The sequence below is a fragment of the Perognathus longimembris genome, chromosome 12, assembly GCF_023159225.1.
Source record: "Perognathus longimembris pacificus isolate PPM17 chromosome 12, ASM2315922v1, whole genome shotgun sequence".
NCBI lineage: Eukaryota > Metazoa > Chordata > Mammalia > Rodentia > Heteromyidae > Perognathus > Perognathus longimembris.
In genome coordinates, this window is record NC_063172.1 from 68,279,052 (window position 1) to 68,296,888 (window position 17,837).

General features: G+C 41.6%; 1 protein-coding gene across 1 annotated transcript in view; it reads right to left on the reverse strand.

Moving 5' to 3' along the window:
• Positions 1–17,837, reverse strand: part of Slco5a1 (solute carrier organic anion transporter family member 5A1) — a 122,722-nt gene that overhangs the window by 74,663 nt on the left and 30,222 nt on the right. Inside the window, exon 3 of the mRNA XM_048358677.1 lies at positions 1,435–1,567. Coding sequence (XP_048214634.1) covers positions 1,435–1,567 — 133 coding nt within the window. The remainder of the gene's footprint in view (positions 1–1,434; positions 1,568–17,837) is intronic.

Consider the following 17,837-nt stretch of genomic DNA (forward strand, 5'->3'; position numbering starts at 1 on the left):
TAAGAGGTGTTGCAAAACCTAATTCATATTTATTAACTGCTTAGAAATTAGAAGAAGTGGGGCTGGGAATATAGCCTAGTGGTAAAGTGCTTGCCTTGTATACATGAAGCCCTGGGTTCGATTCCCCAGCACCACATATATAGAAAAAGCCGCAAGTGGCGCTGTGGCTCAAGTGGTAGAGTGTTTGCCTTGAGCAAAAGGGAGCCAGGGACAGTGCTCAGGCCCTGAGTCCAAGCCCCAGGACTGGCAAAAAAAAAAAAAAATTAGAACTAACCATTTTCCTACCAATCTTACGGTTATGAGGTCTTTTTTTCTATAATAAAATGAAGAAAGAGGAAAAGCATTCTAAGCAACTCTTTAGAGAGTAATTATTTGATATCTGTAAGATGTGATATGCAGTATTATCTTTGCCAAAAAAGAAAATTTCTTAACAACACATTCCTACTACTAATCGGTGTCAAGTGAACTTAGGACACTAATATGTTCCGCTAATGCTTTTGTGATTATGAGGAAATAATCTATACTCGAGGACTATGAAGATCTCCCACAATCCTTTGTTATTCTGATAAGAATAATACCCATGACTGAAGTTCTCTTCCTGAATCCCACGCATTACTTATTTGGCAGATAATCAAGGTTCAGAAAGTGAGAAAACAGCTAAATCACATGTGGGGAAACAGAATACTACAGAGAAAAAAATTGCTAAGAGAGTGGCAATGCAGAAGTGGGGCTAGAGTTCTGGACTACGGAGAAGATTGTCAAACAGCAATGCAAGTATAATAATAAGAAAAACCATTTTAAGGCATTGAGAAAGAAATAAAAAATACGATCAACCAGGAAAGTTCTATCACGACCACAGCAGCCCTCTTCTTGCGCATTGCTATGAAGGAAATAGCCTGGTCCTTGAGAATGTGGATTAAGACACTGCCACCAAAATCTCTGTACTAGTTTCCTGTTGCTGCTATAACAACCATGTACGTAGTGGCTCAAATGACCATGGGATGGCCAGGGATGAAGTCCTGCTGAATGCTCTAGCTCTAGCTGAATGCTCACCTTTCTTGCTTCTGGAGTTCGCCAGTATACTTTGACTCACAGCCATTTCTTCCATTTTCAGAGCAAATCACTTCAAACCCTGCTTCAACTGACATAGCTCCTTGTCTAATGCTGGCCATCCTGTGTACTTTGGGCTCCTGAAGAGCATCTTAGCTGATTTCCCACATTAAGACCTTTAACTTGATTACATCTGCAAACTCTCTTTGACTATAGAAGGCAACATAACCATGGGTTCTGGGAGTTACTATTCTATGGACTGCCCATTCTCAGGTGACTTTTAGCTACTTTACATCTCTAAACAAAGAAAATTTAAGTCGAAGGGTACTTGAGGTTACTATCATTAGTAAGAAGTAAAGTGCAAAACTTAGCATACGATCTTACCAGTTTCCAATAAAACGAGGGTCATTCTGGTCAAGGTGAACAGGATTTCTGGGATCAACATAAAAACCAATAAGAAGTCCACCTAATAAATATCCAACTGCAGGGCCAAGTGCTCCCATGACATACATGATGGCTGAGAAGACAGAAGGGGAAATGTGAAATGCAGCAACATGTCATACAAGTGCAAACCATTCCTCAATTTCACAGGCCGATAGCAAGCCTGCCATGCTCCGATCCAGATCACGACTTCTAAAATGCTTATACTGGCATGGGGGCTTCAAACCTTGACTTTTTTTTCCACTGTTACCTGTTGTCCTCTTACAGCATTACCCAGAGAGCTTTTTGGTTTCTTTGGTTTTGTTTTTAAATCTAAGTGTTTAAACTTTGCCTGGGAACTATTTAAATTCAAATTTTGGAAAGTAGGGACCCAGGCTTGTTAATGAGACAGTCACTGAAATGAAGGGACACAACAGAAATGAAAGGACACAGGGTAAACAAATTCAGCATGGTACACACTAGACACTGTGTTAGAAATGAACTGCACAACTTGCAGATGGGGGTGGGAGAGGAAAAACTGGGAGAGAGCAAGGGAAGGGGTGATACTGTCCAAAAAAGAATATATTCTTTACCTGACTTATGTAACTAGAACCCCTCTGTACATCACCCTTATAATGACATTAAGAAAATAATCCTTTTTAGGGGCTGGGAATGTGGCTTAATGGAAGAGTGCTTGCCTAGCATGCATAAAACCTTGGGTTCGATTCCTCAGCACCACATACACAGAAAACTCCAGAAGTGGCACTGTGGCTCAAGTGGTAGAGTGCTAGCCTTGAGCAAAAAGAAGCCAGGGACAGTGCTCAGGCCCTGAGTCCCAAGCCCAGGACTGGCAATAATAATAATAATAATAATAATAATAATAATAACTTTTAAATGAGAAAGGAAGGGAGATAAGGAGGAGGGAAAAGGAAGAAAGGAAAGGAGGGAGGGAGGGAGGGAGGGAGGGAGGGAGGGAAGGGAGGGAGGGAGGGAGGGGGAGGGAGGGAGGGGGGAGGGAGGAGGGAGGAAGGAAGGAAGGAAGGAAGGAAGGAAGGAAGGAAGGAAGGAAGGAAGGAAGGAAGGGCTCAAGTAGATAAAGAAAAAATGGAGGAGCCACTGTCCTAGCAGGAAGATTGCAGTAGATGAGAAAACTCAAGGTCAGATTGGCCTTGAGGCTAGTTTAGCTGAATTGTCAAAAGCTGCTCAAGTACCCTCCAACTGCTAATATTTTTCAAACAGGCATTCCAGACTCAAAGACTTTGTAATGCACTTGATTTATGGTCAATTGAGAAATCTTAAAAAGGACTAAATCTTCCTAAATGGAAGGGTCAGTATATGCAAGTGGATCTGGAAGCAGTGTCTGAAAGCCATTGTCCAAGGAGCCAGGAGAGCTCACGTCGCAGTGTCCTAGGATCACAAAAGCTATTATTTGATCCAAAAACAGAACTTGGCCATCAAAATGGGCTCAGAGCAAACAATAAAGTGATGAGATTTGCTTAATTTTTTATTCCTATTTTCACTTCTAGAATTTAAAATTCTAAAATGCCAGCTTAAATTTTTTGAGGTAAGATAAAGATTTTTTTTTCATTATCTTTAAGTAGTTGTCCAAAAATTTTCAAAAATTCAGTTTCTAAGTACAATATATCTGGACCAACGTGACCCCATTCCATTATTTTCCCCAAGATATGGAATTTCTTGAGAGGCCTAGAAAAATCTAGGTAAATCATTTTTTAAAATCTACTCCAAATCTTTTTTTGGGGGAAGTACTCAAACTCACTTGGGGACAAATTCATAAACACTTTCAGGGTGTGACGCACAATGAACTCAGGTGCCAAGAGTTCCTGGTTTCTTCTTCCATCATACATTTAAAAATATGTATTATCTCTACGTAGTTGTACGACTTAAGAAAGCAGTTCATGAACACAACGCGTCTGGATCAGTGTCACCCTTCAGCATAATCACCCCTCTTCGGCCCATCCCTTCCCTTACTTTTCTTAGAGTTGTGGTATAGCCAGCTAGTTCTTGACTGCCTTCTTCCTCCCTTCTCTTCTTCATTTGTCTAACCCTCTCTCCTTGGTCCTGCCCACCCTTTGCATGTACACATTTCCTGATGCTGATCTTGTTGGGCTTTGACCTAGTCTTTCTAAAAAATTATACTATTTGAGCTCCCATCATGCATTAAACCACTGGTAAATATGCAAGTTTTGCTATTGTTGAACTAGTACGAACTTTATCAGAAAGTAAATTAGAAAAGTCAGAATGCCTCCAACTTGCTTTCTTCTCCACACTAAATCAACTTTCAATAATGTTGTATCTCCTGTTACTTACCAACACAGACAACAAGACATTTAACACCTGCTGTCCCTTTTCGCACTATTACAGGAGAAAGTGAAGCACTTATTTTTACAAAATAATCTGCTTGTGATAGTAAGACCAAGTTCTGTGACATCCGGTCTGTGTTTGGAAATGGAGCGTGAAGGCATAGCTTCAAGGAACTGGCACTCTTCCAGAAGCATGTACTCCATAAATGAAATGAGAAGCTTGATAAACATCTTGTTAATCTCTTTGTTTATAGGCTAGACTGTAACTCAAGAAAAGAATGTGTTTTTCAGGGACAGGTATTCCCATATGCATAGGAAGATAAAATTTATGTTTACACCTTCAGGCAAGTCGGCACCATTTACAACTTCAAACTGTAATGAGGCCAAAATGTGACATGAGTCATCTTCCCCAAAATAGTTCCTCTGGCAGGAGAGACGCTTGTCTTCCAAACACTCACAGAGGAGGGTATTTCCACCACACTGTTGATGCCTGGGGCACTGAGAGCAAATCCTGGAGCTGAGGGAGCACAGCCTGAGCACTGCAAGACCACAGAGTCACCCGCTGGATGGAGACTTTATCTCAGAATATTCAACAAAAAGAATTCATCTGCTGGGGCTGGCAAGCAAGAGTGCTTGCCTCGTAGACATGAGGCCCTGGGTCCGATTCCTCAGCACCACATATATAGAAAAGGCTAGAAGTGGCGCTGTGGCTCAAGTTGGTAGAGTGCTAGCCTTGAGCAAAAAGAAGCCAGGGACAGTGCTCAGGGCCTGAGTTCAAGCCCCAGGACTGGCCAAAAAAAAAACAAAAAAAAAAAAAAGAATTCATCTGGTTTATAAACTATAGATAAGCTTCTTTAATTCAACAATGTAATCAGAAGTATTTACTTCTATTATAGAGCAAGGACTTTAAGTGCAACAGAATTGCAAACACGTACACACGTACACTTACACACATTCAACCTCACTTGATTTAGTAAACAAAACCATACTCTAGGAAGAATTTGAATATCTCTGGCCATTGAGTTGACATTTATTCATTGGTTTACCAAAGGCACACTTTCAGAACTGTAGGGGAACAACCTTTGAAGTCAGCTCATACCATTTACCCTCCCAGTCAAAATCTCCCAACCTCTCACCACTGACTAAAGAAGACAGCTCTCTGGAGAAAAAGGGCCCTCCCCGGAGCTCAAGGGTGGGCAAACTGACCTCCAGCTTCCACCCAATATTAAAGCCACAAAATCTTTTGAACTTGGGAGTGAGCAGAGGCCTCAAGCAAAGCCACCTTTCTTCTCTGATCTCACCACTCTCCTTCAAGCCTCTCTGCTACCGGTATGCAGTCCATTTTGCAAGGCCCAAACGAGTCCAGCCTTGATCATCTCTCTGTCCTGAGAATACCTGTAGACTAGATATCATCTGTGCCTGTGTCTACACTTCTTCATGAAACCCTGTAAGTAAAAGGCATTAAACATTTATCCCCAGCAGATAGTATGTTCTGAATAAATAAGATATACATCCTAATAGTCTCTCGTGCTCAGCTCAAACCTAATACATCAGTAAATCCCAATGACTGGTTCAGCCACCAAATCATATCCAATATCCATCTCCTCCTTTTCACCTCGACTGCTGACATCCTGGGCCAAGCCACCATTGTGGCTCATCTGGTAAGTGCTCGCTGCCTTTCAACATACATGCCTACAGCTGCTATTATTTCTGTACAGTCTATTATCAACTCAGGCAGCCCTAACAAGTTTCTAGAAACATGACACAGGCCAGTCCTTCTTTCATTTTTACACCATAAATTCCTATAACTTTTAAAAACATATCCTTCACGGGGATCTGAACTTTAAACGTTGACTTCGAAGCTTTAATTTTAAATAATTTATCTCCTATTTCTCATATTTTAAGTTTGCTTACCTTTTTTTAGCCCTATTCATAGTAGGTTAAACTTTTTAACTTTTGTTTTTATAAGCTCCATTGACTTTAAAACCTAAAACATTTGTTATACCCCTTATTTTTAACTTATTTTTAATTGTTGTATGGATTCATTCTGTCTTTTTCTGCTGGGACTGGGGTTTACACTCGGGGCCTCTTACCCTTGCTAAGCTTTCTTGTTCACAGGTGGAGCTTTGCAACTTAAGTCACATCTCCAGCCTGATATTTTGCTGATTAATTAGAGATGGATTCTCATTGACTTTTCTGCCCAGGCTGGCATTGAACCACCATCCTCCTGGTCTCTGTCTCCTAGGTAGCAAAGATTACAAGCATAGGCCCCTAGAGTCTAGCTTTTTCCTGTCCTATTAAACATTACCTTTAAATACACACACACACACACACACACACACACAATTTTGTTCTTGCTATTGTGTTTTACTTACGTTGTGATGGATTTTGGTAAGAGCTGACAAGAAGCTGTGCTAGTATCGCATCACACCTGGCTTATCACCCTCCTGTTTCTACCCCAGCGCCCCTGCATGACTGCCTGCAGACAGAAGGGTGGCCTGAGAAACTAAGGGTTAATTCTCCTGTGAGTCCCACCTTAACTTTGCCACCTCCATTCCTGAAAAGATGTTCTTCTTCCTCGTCACAAAATCCCCACAGGGATACATCAGAAACAATCTTAAACAGGATTGTTCTAGGTTCAACTTCCTGAATTCTCCAGTCTATGCTACATAACTCAACCTGCCCAGAAACCCAGCCTGAGCCATCAAAAGTGAGCCCAGAACTTCCCAAAGTGGTTGGTCAGCCAGCCATGAGCCTAGAAGACCAGGGAAACTAAGGCACTCAAGGAAAACCAGCAGAGATCCCGCTGTCATGGAGTCAGCAGAATCCCCTACCATGCCTCACACTCTAATATGTTGAGTGGGGCACGGAAGTCATTCCTCCATCCATACCCCTGTGACACGGACAAGGCAGGGGCATTGTAAAGCCGAATAGGACTGATAGCTATGCCGCCCCCAGGGGAGAACCACATAAAACTGACCATGATTTAAGGCACAGTGAACAAGACAAACAAGCACCAACAATATGCTGTGCATCACAGGAGAGGAATGCCATGTTATATTTAGCTGAGGAGAGAGAAGTCATCTTTGTGTAAAACAGGGACCTGTCTTAATCTTCCAGGGAGAGAGGAAAGGCTATCCGAGGCCGAGCAGCCCACTTATGAGCAGGCACACGAGCTGGAAGTACACGGTGTGTTCAGGGAGCTTCAGGTGGCATCGTAGCTGATGGAAGGCTGAGAGCCACCAGCGCTCCCCGCACCTGGTCTCCTGGAGCCTAGACGCACGTGGGGCTCATTCGACATGGCTTCCTCACATCCTTCCGGGCCGGGACCTCTTCTGTGAGGACACTGAGGACTTTGGCAGCGCCGTGTCGACTCCCTCCTACGCTTCACCGCTGTGGGAAATGTTGTCTGCTACTGGGAAGTAGAGAAACAGGCCCCTTCCGTGGTGCTCCGGAAGGTCGGCCAGCACCTAGCACGGGCAGCTGAAGTGCCAGTCCTGTCTCATGAGCTTCGGTGTCGACTCCCCCTCCCTCCTCACCTCGCCTCCTGTCCCATCGGTGGAATTCAGGGGACAGCCCAGAGGCCGCGGTGCAGCCTGCTCCTGTTGTCCCCATCCCTTGGGAATGGAAACAAGTGTTCTCTTGCAGTCTCTTCATTCATGAGCAGTGAAAGAACCACTGTCTTCAACTGGGCTGCACCATTTCTTCCTGCCTGTTGAACGTCTTACCCACTTCTGGTAAAAGCGATTCTACTTTCTTTTAGAAACCACACTCCTCTGTGTACAGTCTCTCTCTCTCTCTCTACAGCCTTGTGAATCCTGAACACACTCCAGTTGATCATAAGACCAATAAGGATTTGCCGAATGCCAATGAGATGAAGACGTGGACTTGGAATGTGGAGTAAAGCAGCAAAAGCAGAGCCTCATTGGACCGCACGGCCCTCCAGGGCCGTCTACTGGTTCCTAGTCACTAGACCCCTTCTGCTGTCTGTCCTTGTGAGCCATCGATACCTCCCCCAACCCAGAATCACTGGCTTCCAGACTCGGTTCCTATGCTGTACAGGTTGTTCACGGGCCACTACGCTCCTCACGTGGGTTCCGGAGGCCTCTGAGCCTCCTAGGGACTGCTCTGTATTTTCCACGCCCTCATTTGAACGTAACCTCCAATGACCAGCCCTCCAAGTTGCCCTGAACTCATCTTCCCATGCTCACTGGACATGGCTTCCACACATTCCCGCTCAGCCCCCCAGGAGGCCGGGAATGGCTTCAGCAGTGAGGCCGACAGTAGCTGCGTTACAAGCAGGACTCAGGCCCAGGACCTAGTGTGGACTTACACCGCCGATGGTGCCGCAGACTCACATTCCGTGCACATGCCCACAGCCCTCTCAGGACAATTCCAGGTACTCCCCGTATATGGGAGTGACACCGCTACTGCAGATAGAGACCCCAAAAAGCCATCTACGCTTCACTGCTGCCATGCAGTAGAGTAAAAAATGTCAGCTCTAGGGCTGGGAATATGGCCTAGTGGCAAGAGTGCTTGACTTGTATACATGAAGCCCTGGGTTTGATTCCCCAGCACCACATATATAGAAAAGGACAGAAGTGGCGCTGTGGCTCAAGTGGCAGAGTGCTAGCCTTGAGCAAAAGAAGCCAGGGACAGAGCTCAGGCCCTGAGTCCAAGCCCCAGGAATGGCCAAAAAAAAAAAAAAAATGCCAGCTCTGACTCAACTCTGATTCAACTTGTGTCTCTCCCTGAAATCCTTCATTGAACCATAGCATCATATTTGTTTAAACTATTCCTTCAGGGGCTAGGAATGTGGCTTAGTGGTAGAGTGCTTGCCGAACAGGCATGAGGCCTTGGGTTCAGTTACTTGGTATTCCATCAACAAAATAAGTAAATACAATTCATTTAAAAAAAAATATTCCTTTGCTCCCTCCCTCCCTTCATGAACCAAGAAGATAAGAGGCCTTTGATCTTGGTTATTTTGAGCAGTGATTTTTTTTTTCTTGTAAATGATTCAGTTACTTTGACACATGCCTGATAGCAGGAGACCAGCTGCCGTGACAGTCACGGAGGAACAGTCTGTCACTCAGCTAACACATCCAGGGAGCATCTCAGGTCATGAGCGAGAGGAGAGGTGGGGGCAGCCTGGGCAGACCCGGGCAGTGTTTTCCTCCCTACGGTGGCGAGAGATCATTTGTTTAAATTCTCCACCATCCTCTAGAAATGTTTCCAAGACATCTTAAATTTATTTACAACATAATTTGCTCCCTAAAAGAGAATTTATAAGTGCATACCGAAGCAGCCCATGGCACTTAGAATCTTGAGGTTGGGAGGATGGCGTGCTTTAATGTGCTTGGACTTGAAACCATCCAGTTGACCACTTGTGAGCATCGTTACAGCTTTAGGCTGGATCCCAAGCACAGATGTCAAGAAGGCATGAAAGAAAGTGTGTCAACCCTTTACAAATTATATTTGGAAGGAAAAAAATAGGAATTTTTACAAAAAGAACAGATTATCTCATAACACAAACAGAAAATGAATGAGATAAATGAAAACACTAAGGAGCCTACACCCCCCCCCAGCACCGCCCCCCCGGCAAATACTTTAATCTTTCCTACTTATCAAAGAAACAGAAGCTGCAAACAATGAGATTTAATACTAGTCAACAGCAAGCAGAAAACAAAATATGACCGTGCTGATTGGTACAGATATAAAATCTGCAGATTGGTTATTCTTACCACCAGCTGGTGCAGTTACACAATAAAACTTTTGGACAGTAATTCATATGCATATCATGATGGCATTTATCAGTTCATGATAAGAAAAAGAGATAACATTTATAATTGATCGTTATTCAAATCTTGACTCATCATATAGTTATTACTTCTAATGCTTATAAAAATCTTTTATATCTTGAGGAAATACTATTTTTTTTCAATTTAAATAAAAACAAAGAATGTACAATGCACTAATAAGATCTTGAGTATCTCAAAAACATAAAAAGACTACCTACCAAAAATGCTACAAGAACTAATACACAAGTCCACCAAAATTGCAAGATATGCTACCAATATTAAAAATCAATTGTATTTTCATATACTAGCAATGATCATAAGTTAAAACAAGCCAGGTGCCAGTGGCACATCTGTAATCCATCACTCAGGAGGCAGAGATCTGTGGATCACAATTCCAAACCAGGTGGGGCAGGAAAGTCCCTGAAACTCTTCTCTCCAAAGCCAGAAGTGGAGCTGTGGCTCAAGTGGTAGAGCACCAGCCCTGAGCAAAAAAAGCTCAGTGTGCATGCGTGCACGCACACACACATACAGAGAGACACAGTGAATTTAAAACATTACCACTTAGGGCATCAAAAATATGACAGAGAGAAATCTTACACTGCTGAATTTTTTAAATACCCAAATAAATCTATTGATATGCCTTATTGGTGGGTTGCCTGGCTCAATATTGTTAGGGCCTTATATTAAATCCCAATCAAAATCTCAACAAAATGCTTCTTTGGAACAGAAATTGATAACTCACTCTAAAATCCATATGAAAATGCAAAGGACTTATAACGTCCAGAATAATTTTCAAAAAAAAGAAAAAGAACCAAGTTAAAAGTTAGAGAACTAAAACTACCTGATTTTGAGAGTCAGAAATACCCTGTTACAAGGGTAAAGTAGTACTGGCTCAAAGACAGACAAATAAGCCAACAGAATGAAATAAGCCCTGAGTTTAGGCCCTAGAACAATTGAGTTTTAACCAATGAGCAAAGATAATTTCCTGGGAAAAGGATAATCTTCTCAACAAATTACATAAAAACAAACAGAATGGATCAGAGAACTGAATGCAAAACCTAAGATAGATAAATTTTGGAAGAAAATAAATGGAGAAAAGATTCTTTGTGTTAATTTATTGTTATTGTAGAGTTGATAAACAGAGAGTTATAGTTACATGAATCAGGTAATGAGCAATGAGTACAATTCTTTTTGAATCATGTCTCCTCTTCTGTCACTCTCTGTTTTTCCCTTTCATCCCCCACCCCACCCCAAGATATCTACTTCATAAGAAAATATTCTTGAATAGACACTTTGCTGGGAAAAAAGTGTTATGGAGGTATATTATATGTGTGTATGAAAATAGTACAATGAAATCCACCAAAAACTGTTTTTAAAAAAAGAGCTGGGAGAAGGGTTAAGTTTTTAAAAAGCCGAGAGGTGGACGGCAAGTAAGCACAGAATGAAGAGCAGAGTCATGAGTCAGGGCAGTGCATGTTCAAACGACTTGAGCTATCTCTGAACTCTTTGAAATGGTTTCAACTACAAAGACCACATCCACTGATTTTGATTGTAAAGCAATCAGAATTCCCACGCACCACTGGTGACAACATAACATAGTACAGCCACTGTGGAAAACATTTTTGTACTGTCTTCATGTAAACATATACCTGCCATATGATTCCACTCCTCCACTCCTAGGTATTCTGACCCAAACAAGGAAGCCTACATCCATACAAGGACTGAAATTAAAATGTTCACTGTACTTCATTCATAGTAGCTAACACAAGGATGGATAAGCAAACTGTACTTCTATTTGTATAGTGGGATACTGCCCCATAATACAAAGAAAGGAAGTATTGATATATGTTAAAGCATGAGTGAGTTGAAATATAACATACATTTTTAGAAGTACTGGAGTTTAGAAATCACACTTCACACTTGCTCAGTTGAGCCATATCTGTTGTTTATTCTGCTCTGAATATTTTTGAGATAGGACCTCACTTTTTCCCCGGCAGTCTGATCCTACTATTTTGTCAGTTATGATGACGGGTAAAAGCTGCCATAATAATCTTTTTCTGTGGAAAAGGAGGTCTTGTGAAATTTTTTGCCTGGGTTGGACTAGAACTAGAGTCCTTCTGACCTCAGCCTCCCACATAGCTGAGATGACAGGTATGAACCTGTATCCAGCTATCAAAATTATTTTCTTTTCTTTTTGTCGGTCATGGGGCTTGGACTCCGTGCTGTCCCTGAGCATTTTTTGCTGAAGGCTAGCACTCTACCGCTTTGAGCCGCAAATCCACTTCCAGTTTTCTAGTCATTGATTGGAGAAGAGTCTTACAGACTTTTTGGCCAGAGGTGGCTTTCCACTGTGATCCTCAGATCTCAGCCTCTTGAGTTGCTAGGATGACAGGCATGAGCCGCCAGTGCCCAACCCCATGTAATGTTCTTAGTAAAAGGAAGCAAACATAAAAGAACATATATTGGAAATTTCTATTTGTAAAATTATAGAAAATGCAATCTAACATCTAGTAATAAAAATAGGTTGGTAGTTACCTTCCTGTCAAAAAGAAAAGAGAAAATGGAGAGGCATGAGACAACTTCTGATGAAGTTGGATGTGTTCCCAACCCTAATTACAATAGTTTCATGAATGGTAAGGGATGGAGCAAGCCAAGCTCTTTCCAACTGTGTATATACTTACATAGACTTTATTTTATGTCCATTTTACCTCAGAAAAATATAAATGGTATTCTAAAATTGGATTCTTGTGAAGTTTGCACAACCTTGTGCATCTGCTAAAACGCATTAAGTCACACATCTGGAATGGATAAGCTTTTTAATTACACAAAACCACTTTTAAAACCCAGACTAGAAATTCAGCTCAAAGGCCGGACTAGCATGTGTGGGCCCTGAATTCAATTCCCCGTATTGCAAAAAAAAAAAAAAAAAAAAAAAAAAAGATTAAAAACAAATAAATAAAAAGTAGACTGGAAGAAAACACATTCATATGTTAAAATATGTTTGCTTAGAGAATATGGAAAATAATTTTCCATACTTTCAGTGTTTCTAATTAAATCAAAACAAAACATGTATATGTAGACACATATATGGATATTTGTATGTATATATGTGTGTCTGTGTATTTGTATATATATACACCTATATACAGACATGTATAACTATGTGTGTAGACAGATGATAGAGTGAGTGAGCAAGCGAGCGAGCGAGCTGGGAACTGATGGCTCACACTTGTAATCTGAGCCCTCAGAAGGCTGAGATCTGAAGATCATGGTTCAAAGCCAGCCTAGGCCAGAAAGTCTATGAGACTCTGATCTCCAATTAACCACCAAGAAGCCAAAAGTGGAGCTGAGGCTCAAAGTGATAGAGCACTACCCTGCCTTGAGCACAAAAGGTCAGGGACAGGACCCAGACCCTCCCAAGATATATAGATGTGTGTGTGTGTGTGATCACTTTTAACATATCATCTGGAATCAATACCTTTATCTCTTTCAATCACTAGTTCAGCTATCAAATCAACAAACCATCTTCTACTTGCTTCATTTGTTCCTCTATTACAATGCCCGCTTCAGGGACACCAGTATGAAATGAACGTTAAGTCAGGAAGAAGCATTGGGCATTGGTAAGGCATGCCTCCAGTTTTTCTTCACGATAAACTATTATAATAAATCAAGAGTTGGCAAGCTGCCAGGCAGATCCAGGAAGCAAAGTTTTTTTGGAACACAGCCACACAGATTTCGTTTACATACTGTGGGGGCTGGGTTGTTCCAACAATAATAGTGCAGCCCACACAGCCTAAAATACTTCCTATCTAACCCTTTATTGAAGAAGCTCTCTCAGTGATTTTATACTAAAAAAAAAATAGCAGATATAGGGCTGGGAATGTATCTTAGTGGTAGAGTGCTTACCTAGCATTCATGAAGCCATGGGTTCCATTCCTCAATGCCACATAAACAGAAAAAGCCAAAAATGGCACTGTGGCTCAAGTGGTAGAGTGTTAGCCTAGAGCAAAAGAAACTCCAAACAGTGCCCAGGCCCTGAGTTCATGCCCCAGGATTGGCAAAAAAAAAAAAACAGCAGTTATTTGCTAAGCCATTTTACTCCTTTTTTCAAGTATCAGCTATCAATAAAAATGTATTGTAATTTTCATCTCCAAGATAGTTGTAGTTAACACCTTGTCAAAATTTTTTTTCTTTAATTAATAAATTACAAAAAAAGATAGTTGTTGTAGTTATCTAAGCTGTGAATATAAACCACCAGTATCTAGTCAACTTCCATTTAGATGTATATCTGAAAAAAAAACCCTTTTCCATAAATGTTTAAATTTTAACAGATAATCTAGGTAAACGTTATAAATGTCGCTAGGCATGCTGATGTATACTTGTAATCCCAGCACTCTTGAGAAGCTGAGTTCAAGGTCAATCTGGGCTACATACTGAGACCTTGTCACAAACAAAGAACAAACAAGCCAGGCACCAGAGGCTTGTCCCTGTAATCCTAGCTACCTGGGAGGCTGAGATCTAAAGAATGCAGTATAAAGCCAGGCCAGGCAGAAAAGTCAGGGAGACTCTTACCCCCAGTTCACTACTATAAACACCACCAACAACAAGAAAGAATTAAAGCTGTGGCTCAAGTAGTAGGGCACTAACCTTGAGCAAAACCTGCTCAGAAACAATGCCCCGGCCCTGAGTTCAAGCCCCTGGGCCCATGCACACACACATCATCTCTGTCGTCGTCATCATCATCATCATCATCATCATCATCATCATCATTTAAATATAAAAGATAATACAATGGAAAAATACAACAGAAATTTATTTATAAAGTCAGTTCTTCCAAGATTGGCAATTTCTCAGAGATCCAAATTATAAGTGTATAAACCCCAAGCAATAGTCTAATCTATGATTCCTGCTAAAGTTAAATAATAGCAGCACTATTTTTGAATGACCACCTGCAGAAACCACGTTGGACTCTTGGCATCAATTGTTCCGTTCAGTAGATTATAAAAACAAAAGCATCTTTCTGCTAAAGGCCCTGAGTTCAGACCCCAGGATATGTGTATTTAACTTTCCCAATTTATAGCTGGAAAAACTGAGTCCCAAAGAAGCAAAAGAGACATCAGTCAGGAAGTGGGAGAGCCAATCAGAACAAGGTTTATTGGAAACCAAAGCTGGTCTTCATTTCATTTAAGGTCATGTGTCTCCCAACTTAAAAAAAAAAAAAAAGACAAAAATGACAAGTAGCCTTTTAAGCCTCTACTCATGAAGAAAATAATCTTATAAAAGCTGGAAAAACCTCAAAATTTTTGTAACTTTTAATAGCAGGAGTCGTATAGACATTGGCCATGAAAAAGGAAGCTCATTATTTAGGTTTCTATCTCCAATGTCTTCACTAATTGGCTGCCTAAGGATGACAAAAAAAAATGTAAATTGTGTGGAAAATGCATCCCACATATGTTGGGTGACATTTATTTCAGTGATTATAATGAAGACACAGTGGGAAATACCAGCTGTTAATTATCTCCTGGGAAGGGCAAGTCACTGCCTGGAAGCAGCTCCCAGGTAAACACGCACAGTGCGCCACAAGCCTGCTCTCCTGGCCCTCGGAGAAGTGTGCTTTCCACAGGAAAGCCTGGGCACACGCACTATGTCATATGCAAATGCCCCTAGGGCCACTGGCACCAGCCTGCCCATCCACTGGACATTAGAGCATTAGAGTGAAGGAAACCTTCCAGGATATCTTTAATGTTACTCTTTTCCCACCATCTAGGAGAATTTGTGCTCGCGTAGTAAGACTGCCTGCAGTGACTGTCACTGGAAGGAGTGTTCAAAGTCAAGGTCTACAGTAACTGAGGAGAGAGAGTGGTTACTAGGAGATAGCATTAGACATTTGTTATTGCAAGATAGTGCGCCAAGGCACTCGGTGGATTTTCTCAGTGGCTCTCCCTGCAGTCCTATGTGGAAGGTACTCTGACTGTATCATCCTTTAAAGACACTCTCTTAGTGAGAGGCGGAGTCATCTGATTAAGGATAAGCTCTGCCTCTGTGATCTGACAGTAAGAATGATCTTGTTAAAATACAGTTCTACTAAGTTAATAGGCCTAAGCCATTTATGTTTCTTTTCTCATACAACACATTGACATGTAGTGCCGTAGTAAGTTCTCATTTAGAAAACCGGGGATGTTCTACAGTTTACTGTTGTGAGAAAGAAATAGGACAAATGGCTAGGTTAAGGCTAAGAATTTTGTTTTAAAATGAAAAGGGGTGTCGGGTGTTCTACGGGCAGTTATGAATGGACTCAACATCAGACACATGTGTGGGGGTCCCTTCAGGACCGGCTCTGTGATCTAGGTAAGTTACTCAATCGCATGGTAAATTGGCACCACGCCTCATCTACTTCCAAGAAGAGTACATGAAGCCAGGCGCTGGTGGCTCACTCCTGAAATCCTAGATACGCAGGGGGCTGAGATCTGAGGACTGCCATCCCAGCCCAGGCAGGAAAGTCCATGGGACTCTTACCTCCAATTAACCACCAGAAAACCAGAAGTGGTGCTGTGGCTCAAGTGGTAGAGCACTAGCCTTGAGCTACAGGAGCTCAGGGCCAGCATCCAAGATCTGAGTTCAAGCCCCATGCCCAACCAAAAAAAAAACAAACACAACAGCACATAAAGCCCTTAGTACTCACTAAGTGCTCAATGTGAGCTACAACAATCATTTGTAATCTCTACTTTCATTATTACAATTATGGTTCTGAGACAAAACAGAACTTTAAAGTATCTTCAGAGCCACCAAAGGATGTTGATGATGACGATGTTTTGTGCAGGATAATTTTCATGTTAAGTACATTTTATGATTTCCAAAGTCTTCAAATATAAAATTTGACTATCTAGTTTCCCAAGAGCCAGAATATTAAATTACCCCAAATGCACTATTCTTTAACCATCCATCAACTAGTAGTTATTTTTGAAGCTGTACTTTACAAAATCCCTCCTGTTAAACAGTGACTGAGTGATAGGAGAGTCCAGATTCCCCCTGAAAGGCTATGTGAACTATGTGTCCAATGAAATGCATATGAAAAGGGTGATCAGGGTGGTATCCTATGTATTTCCATATAAATGGAAATAATAGGATAAAATGTATCCTTAGAATGAATCCTGGCTTGATACTGTTGGCTCATGTCTACAGTCCTTGCTTCTCTGAGATCTGAGGATAGCAGTTTGAATCCAACATAGGCTGGAAAGTCCATGAGAATCTTATCAGGAAACGGAGCTGTGGCTCAAGTGCAGAGCACCAGCCTGGAGTGGAAAAAGCAAAGGGACCATGCCCAGACCAGGTTCAAGCCTCAGTACTGACACACACACAAAAATAATAAATCCTAACATAAATGATGAGTGTTCAGGATAAGATATGTTAGTGCAAGTTATCAATTAAATCTACCACTCTGCTGGGGTATTGGGGGCAGTATACACTGAGAGCAAGGAATAGATGGAAAATTTCTGGGTCTTTCTCATCATTTCTCTGTGAGTACCAAATCTGATTTTGTAAAAACTAAAAATGTAAGAGAGAGAGAGAGAGAGAGAGAGAGAACTAGACCACTGGTTGGGAGAAAATACTTGCAAAAGACCTATATGTCTTTTGTTATGTCTAACAAAAGACTTACTTATATCCAAGATGCACGAGAGGAATTCTTACTACTTGAGGTTAGTGATTTAGCTCAATGCTTGCCTAGCACATGTTAGGCCCTGGGTTTTATCCCCAGTACCAAGAAAATAAAGTAGTCTCACAAAATCAATGAACAAATAATATTGAGATGGGCAAAAAATGCTGAATATTTTTTCTGAAGAAGAAAGTATCAAGAAGGCAAATTGTCGGGGCTGGGGATATGGCCTAGTGGCAAGAGTGCCTGCCTCGGATACACGAGGCCCTAGGTTCGATTCCCCAGCACCACATATACAGAAAATGGCCAGAAGCGGCGCTGTGGCTCAAGTGGCAGAGTGCTAGCCTTGAGCGGGAAGAAGCCAGGGACAGTGCTCAGGCCCTGAGTCCAAGGCCCAGGACTGGCAAAAAAAAAAAAAAAGAAGGCAAATTGTCTATGAAAACATTCTCAGTATTATTAATCATTACATAAATGAAGATGAAAGCCATGAAAAACTTCTATCACCAGAATGGCTAAAATAAAAAAAAAAACCCACAATTATATCAAATAGTGGTGAGGAGGTGAAACAACTAAACCTCTCATTCATCACCGTGG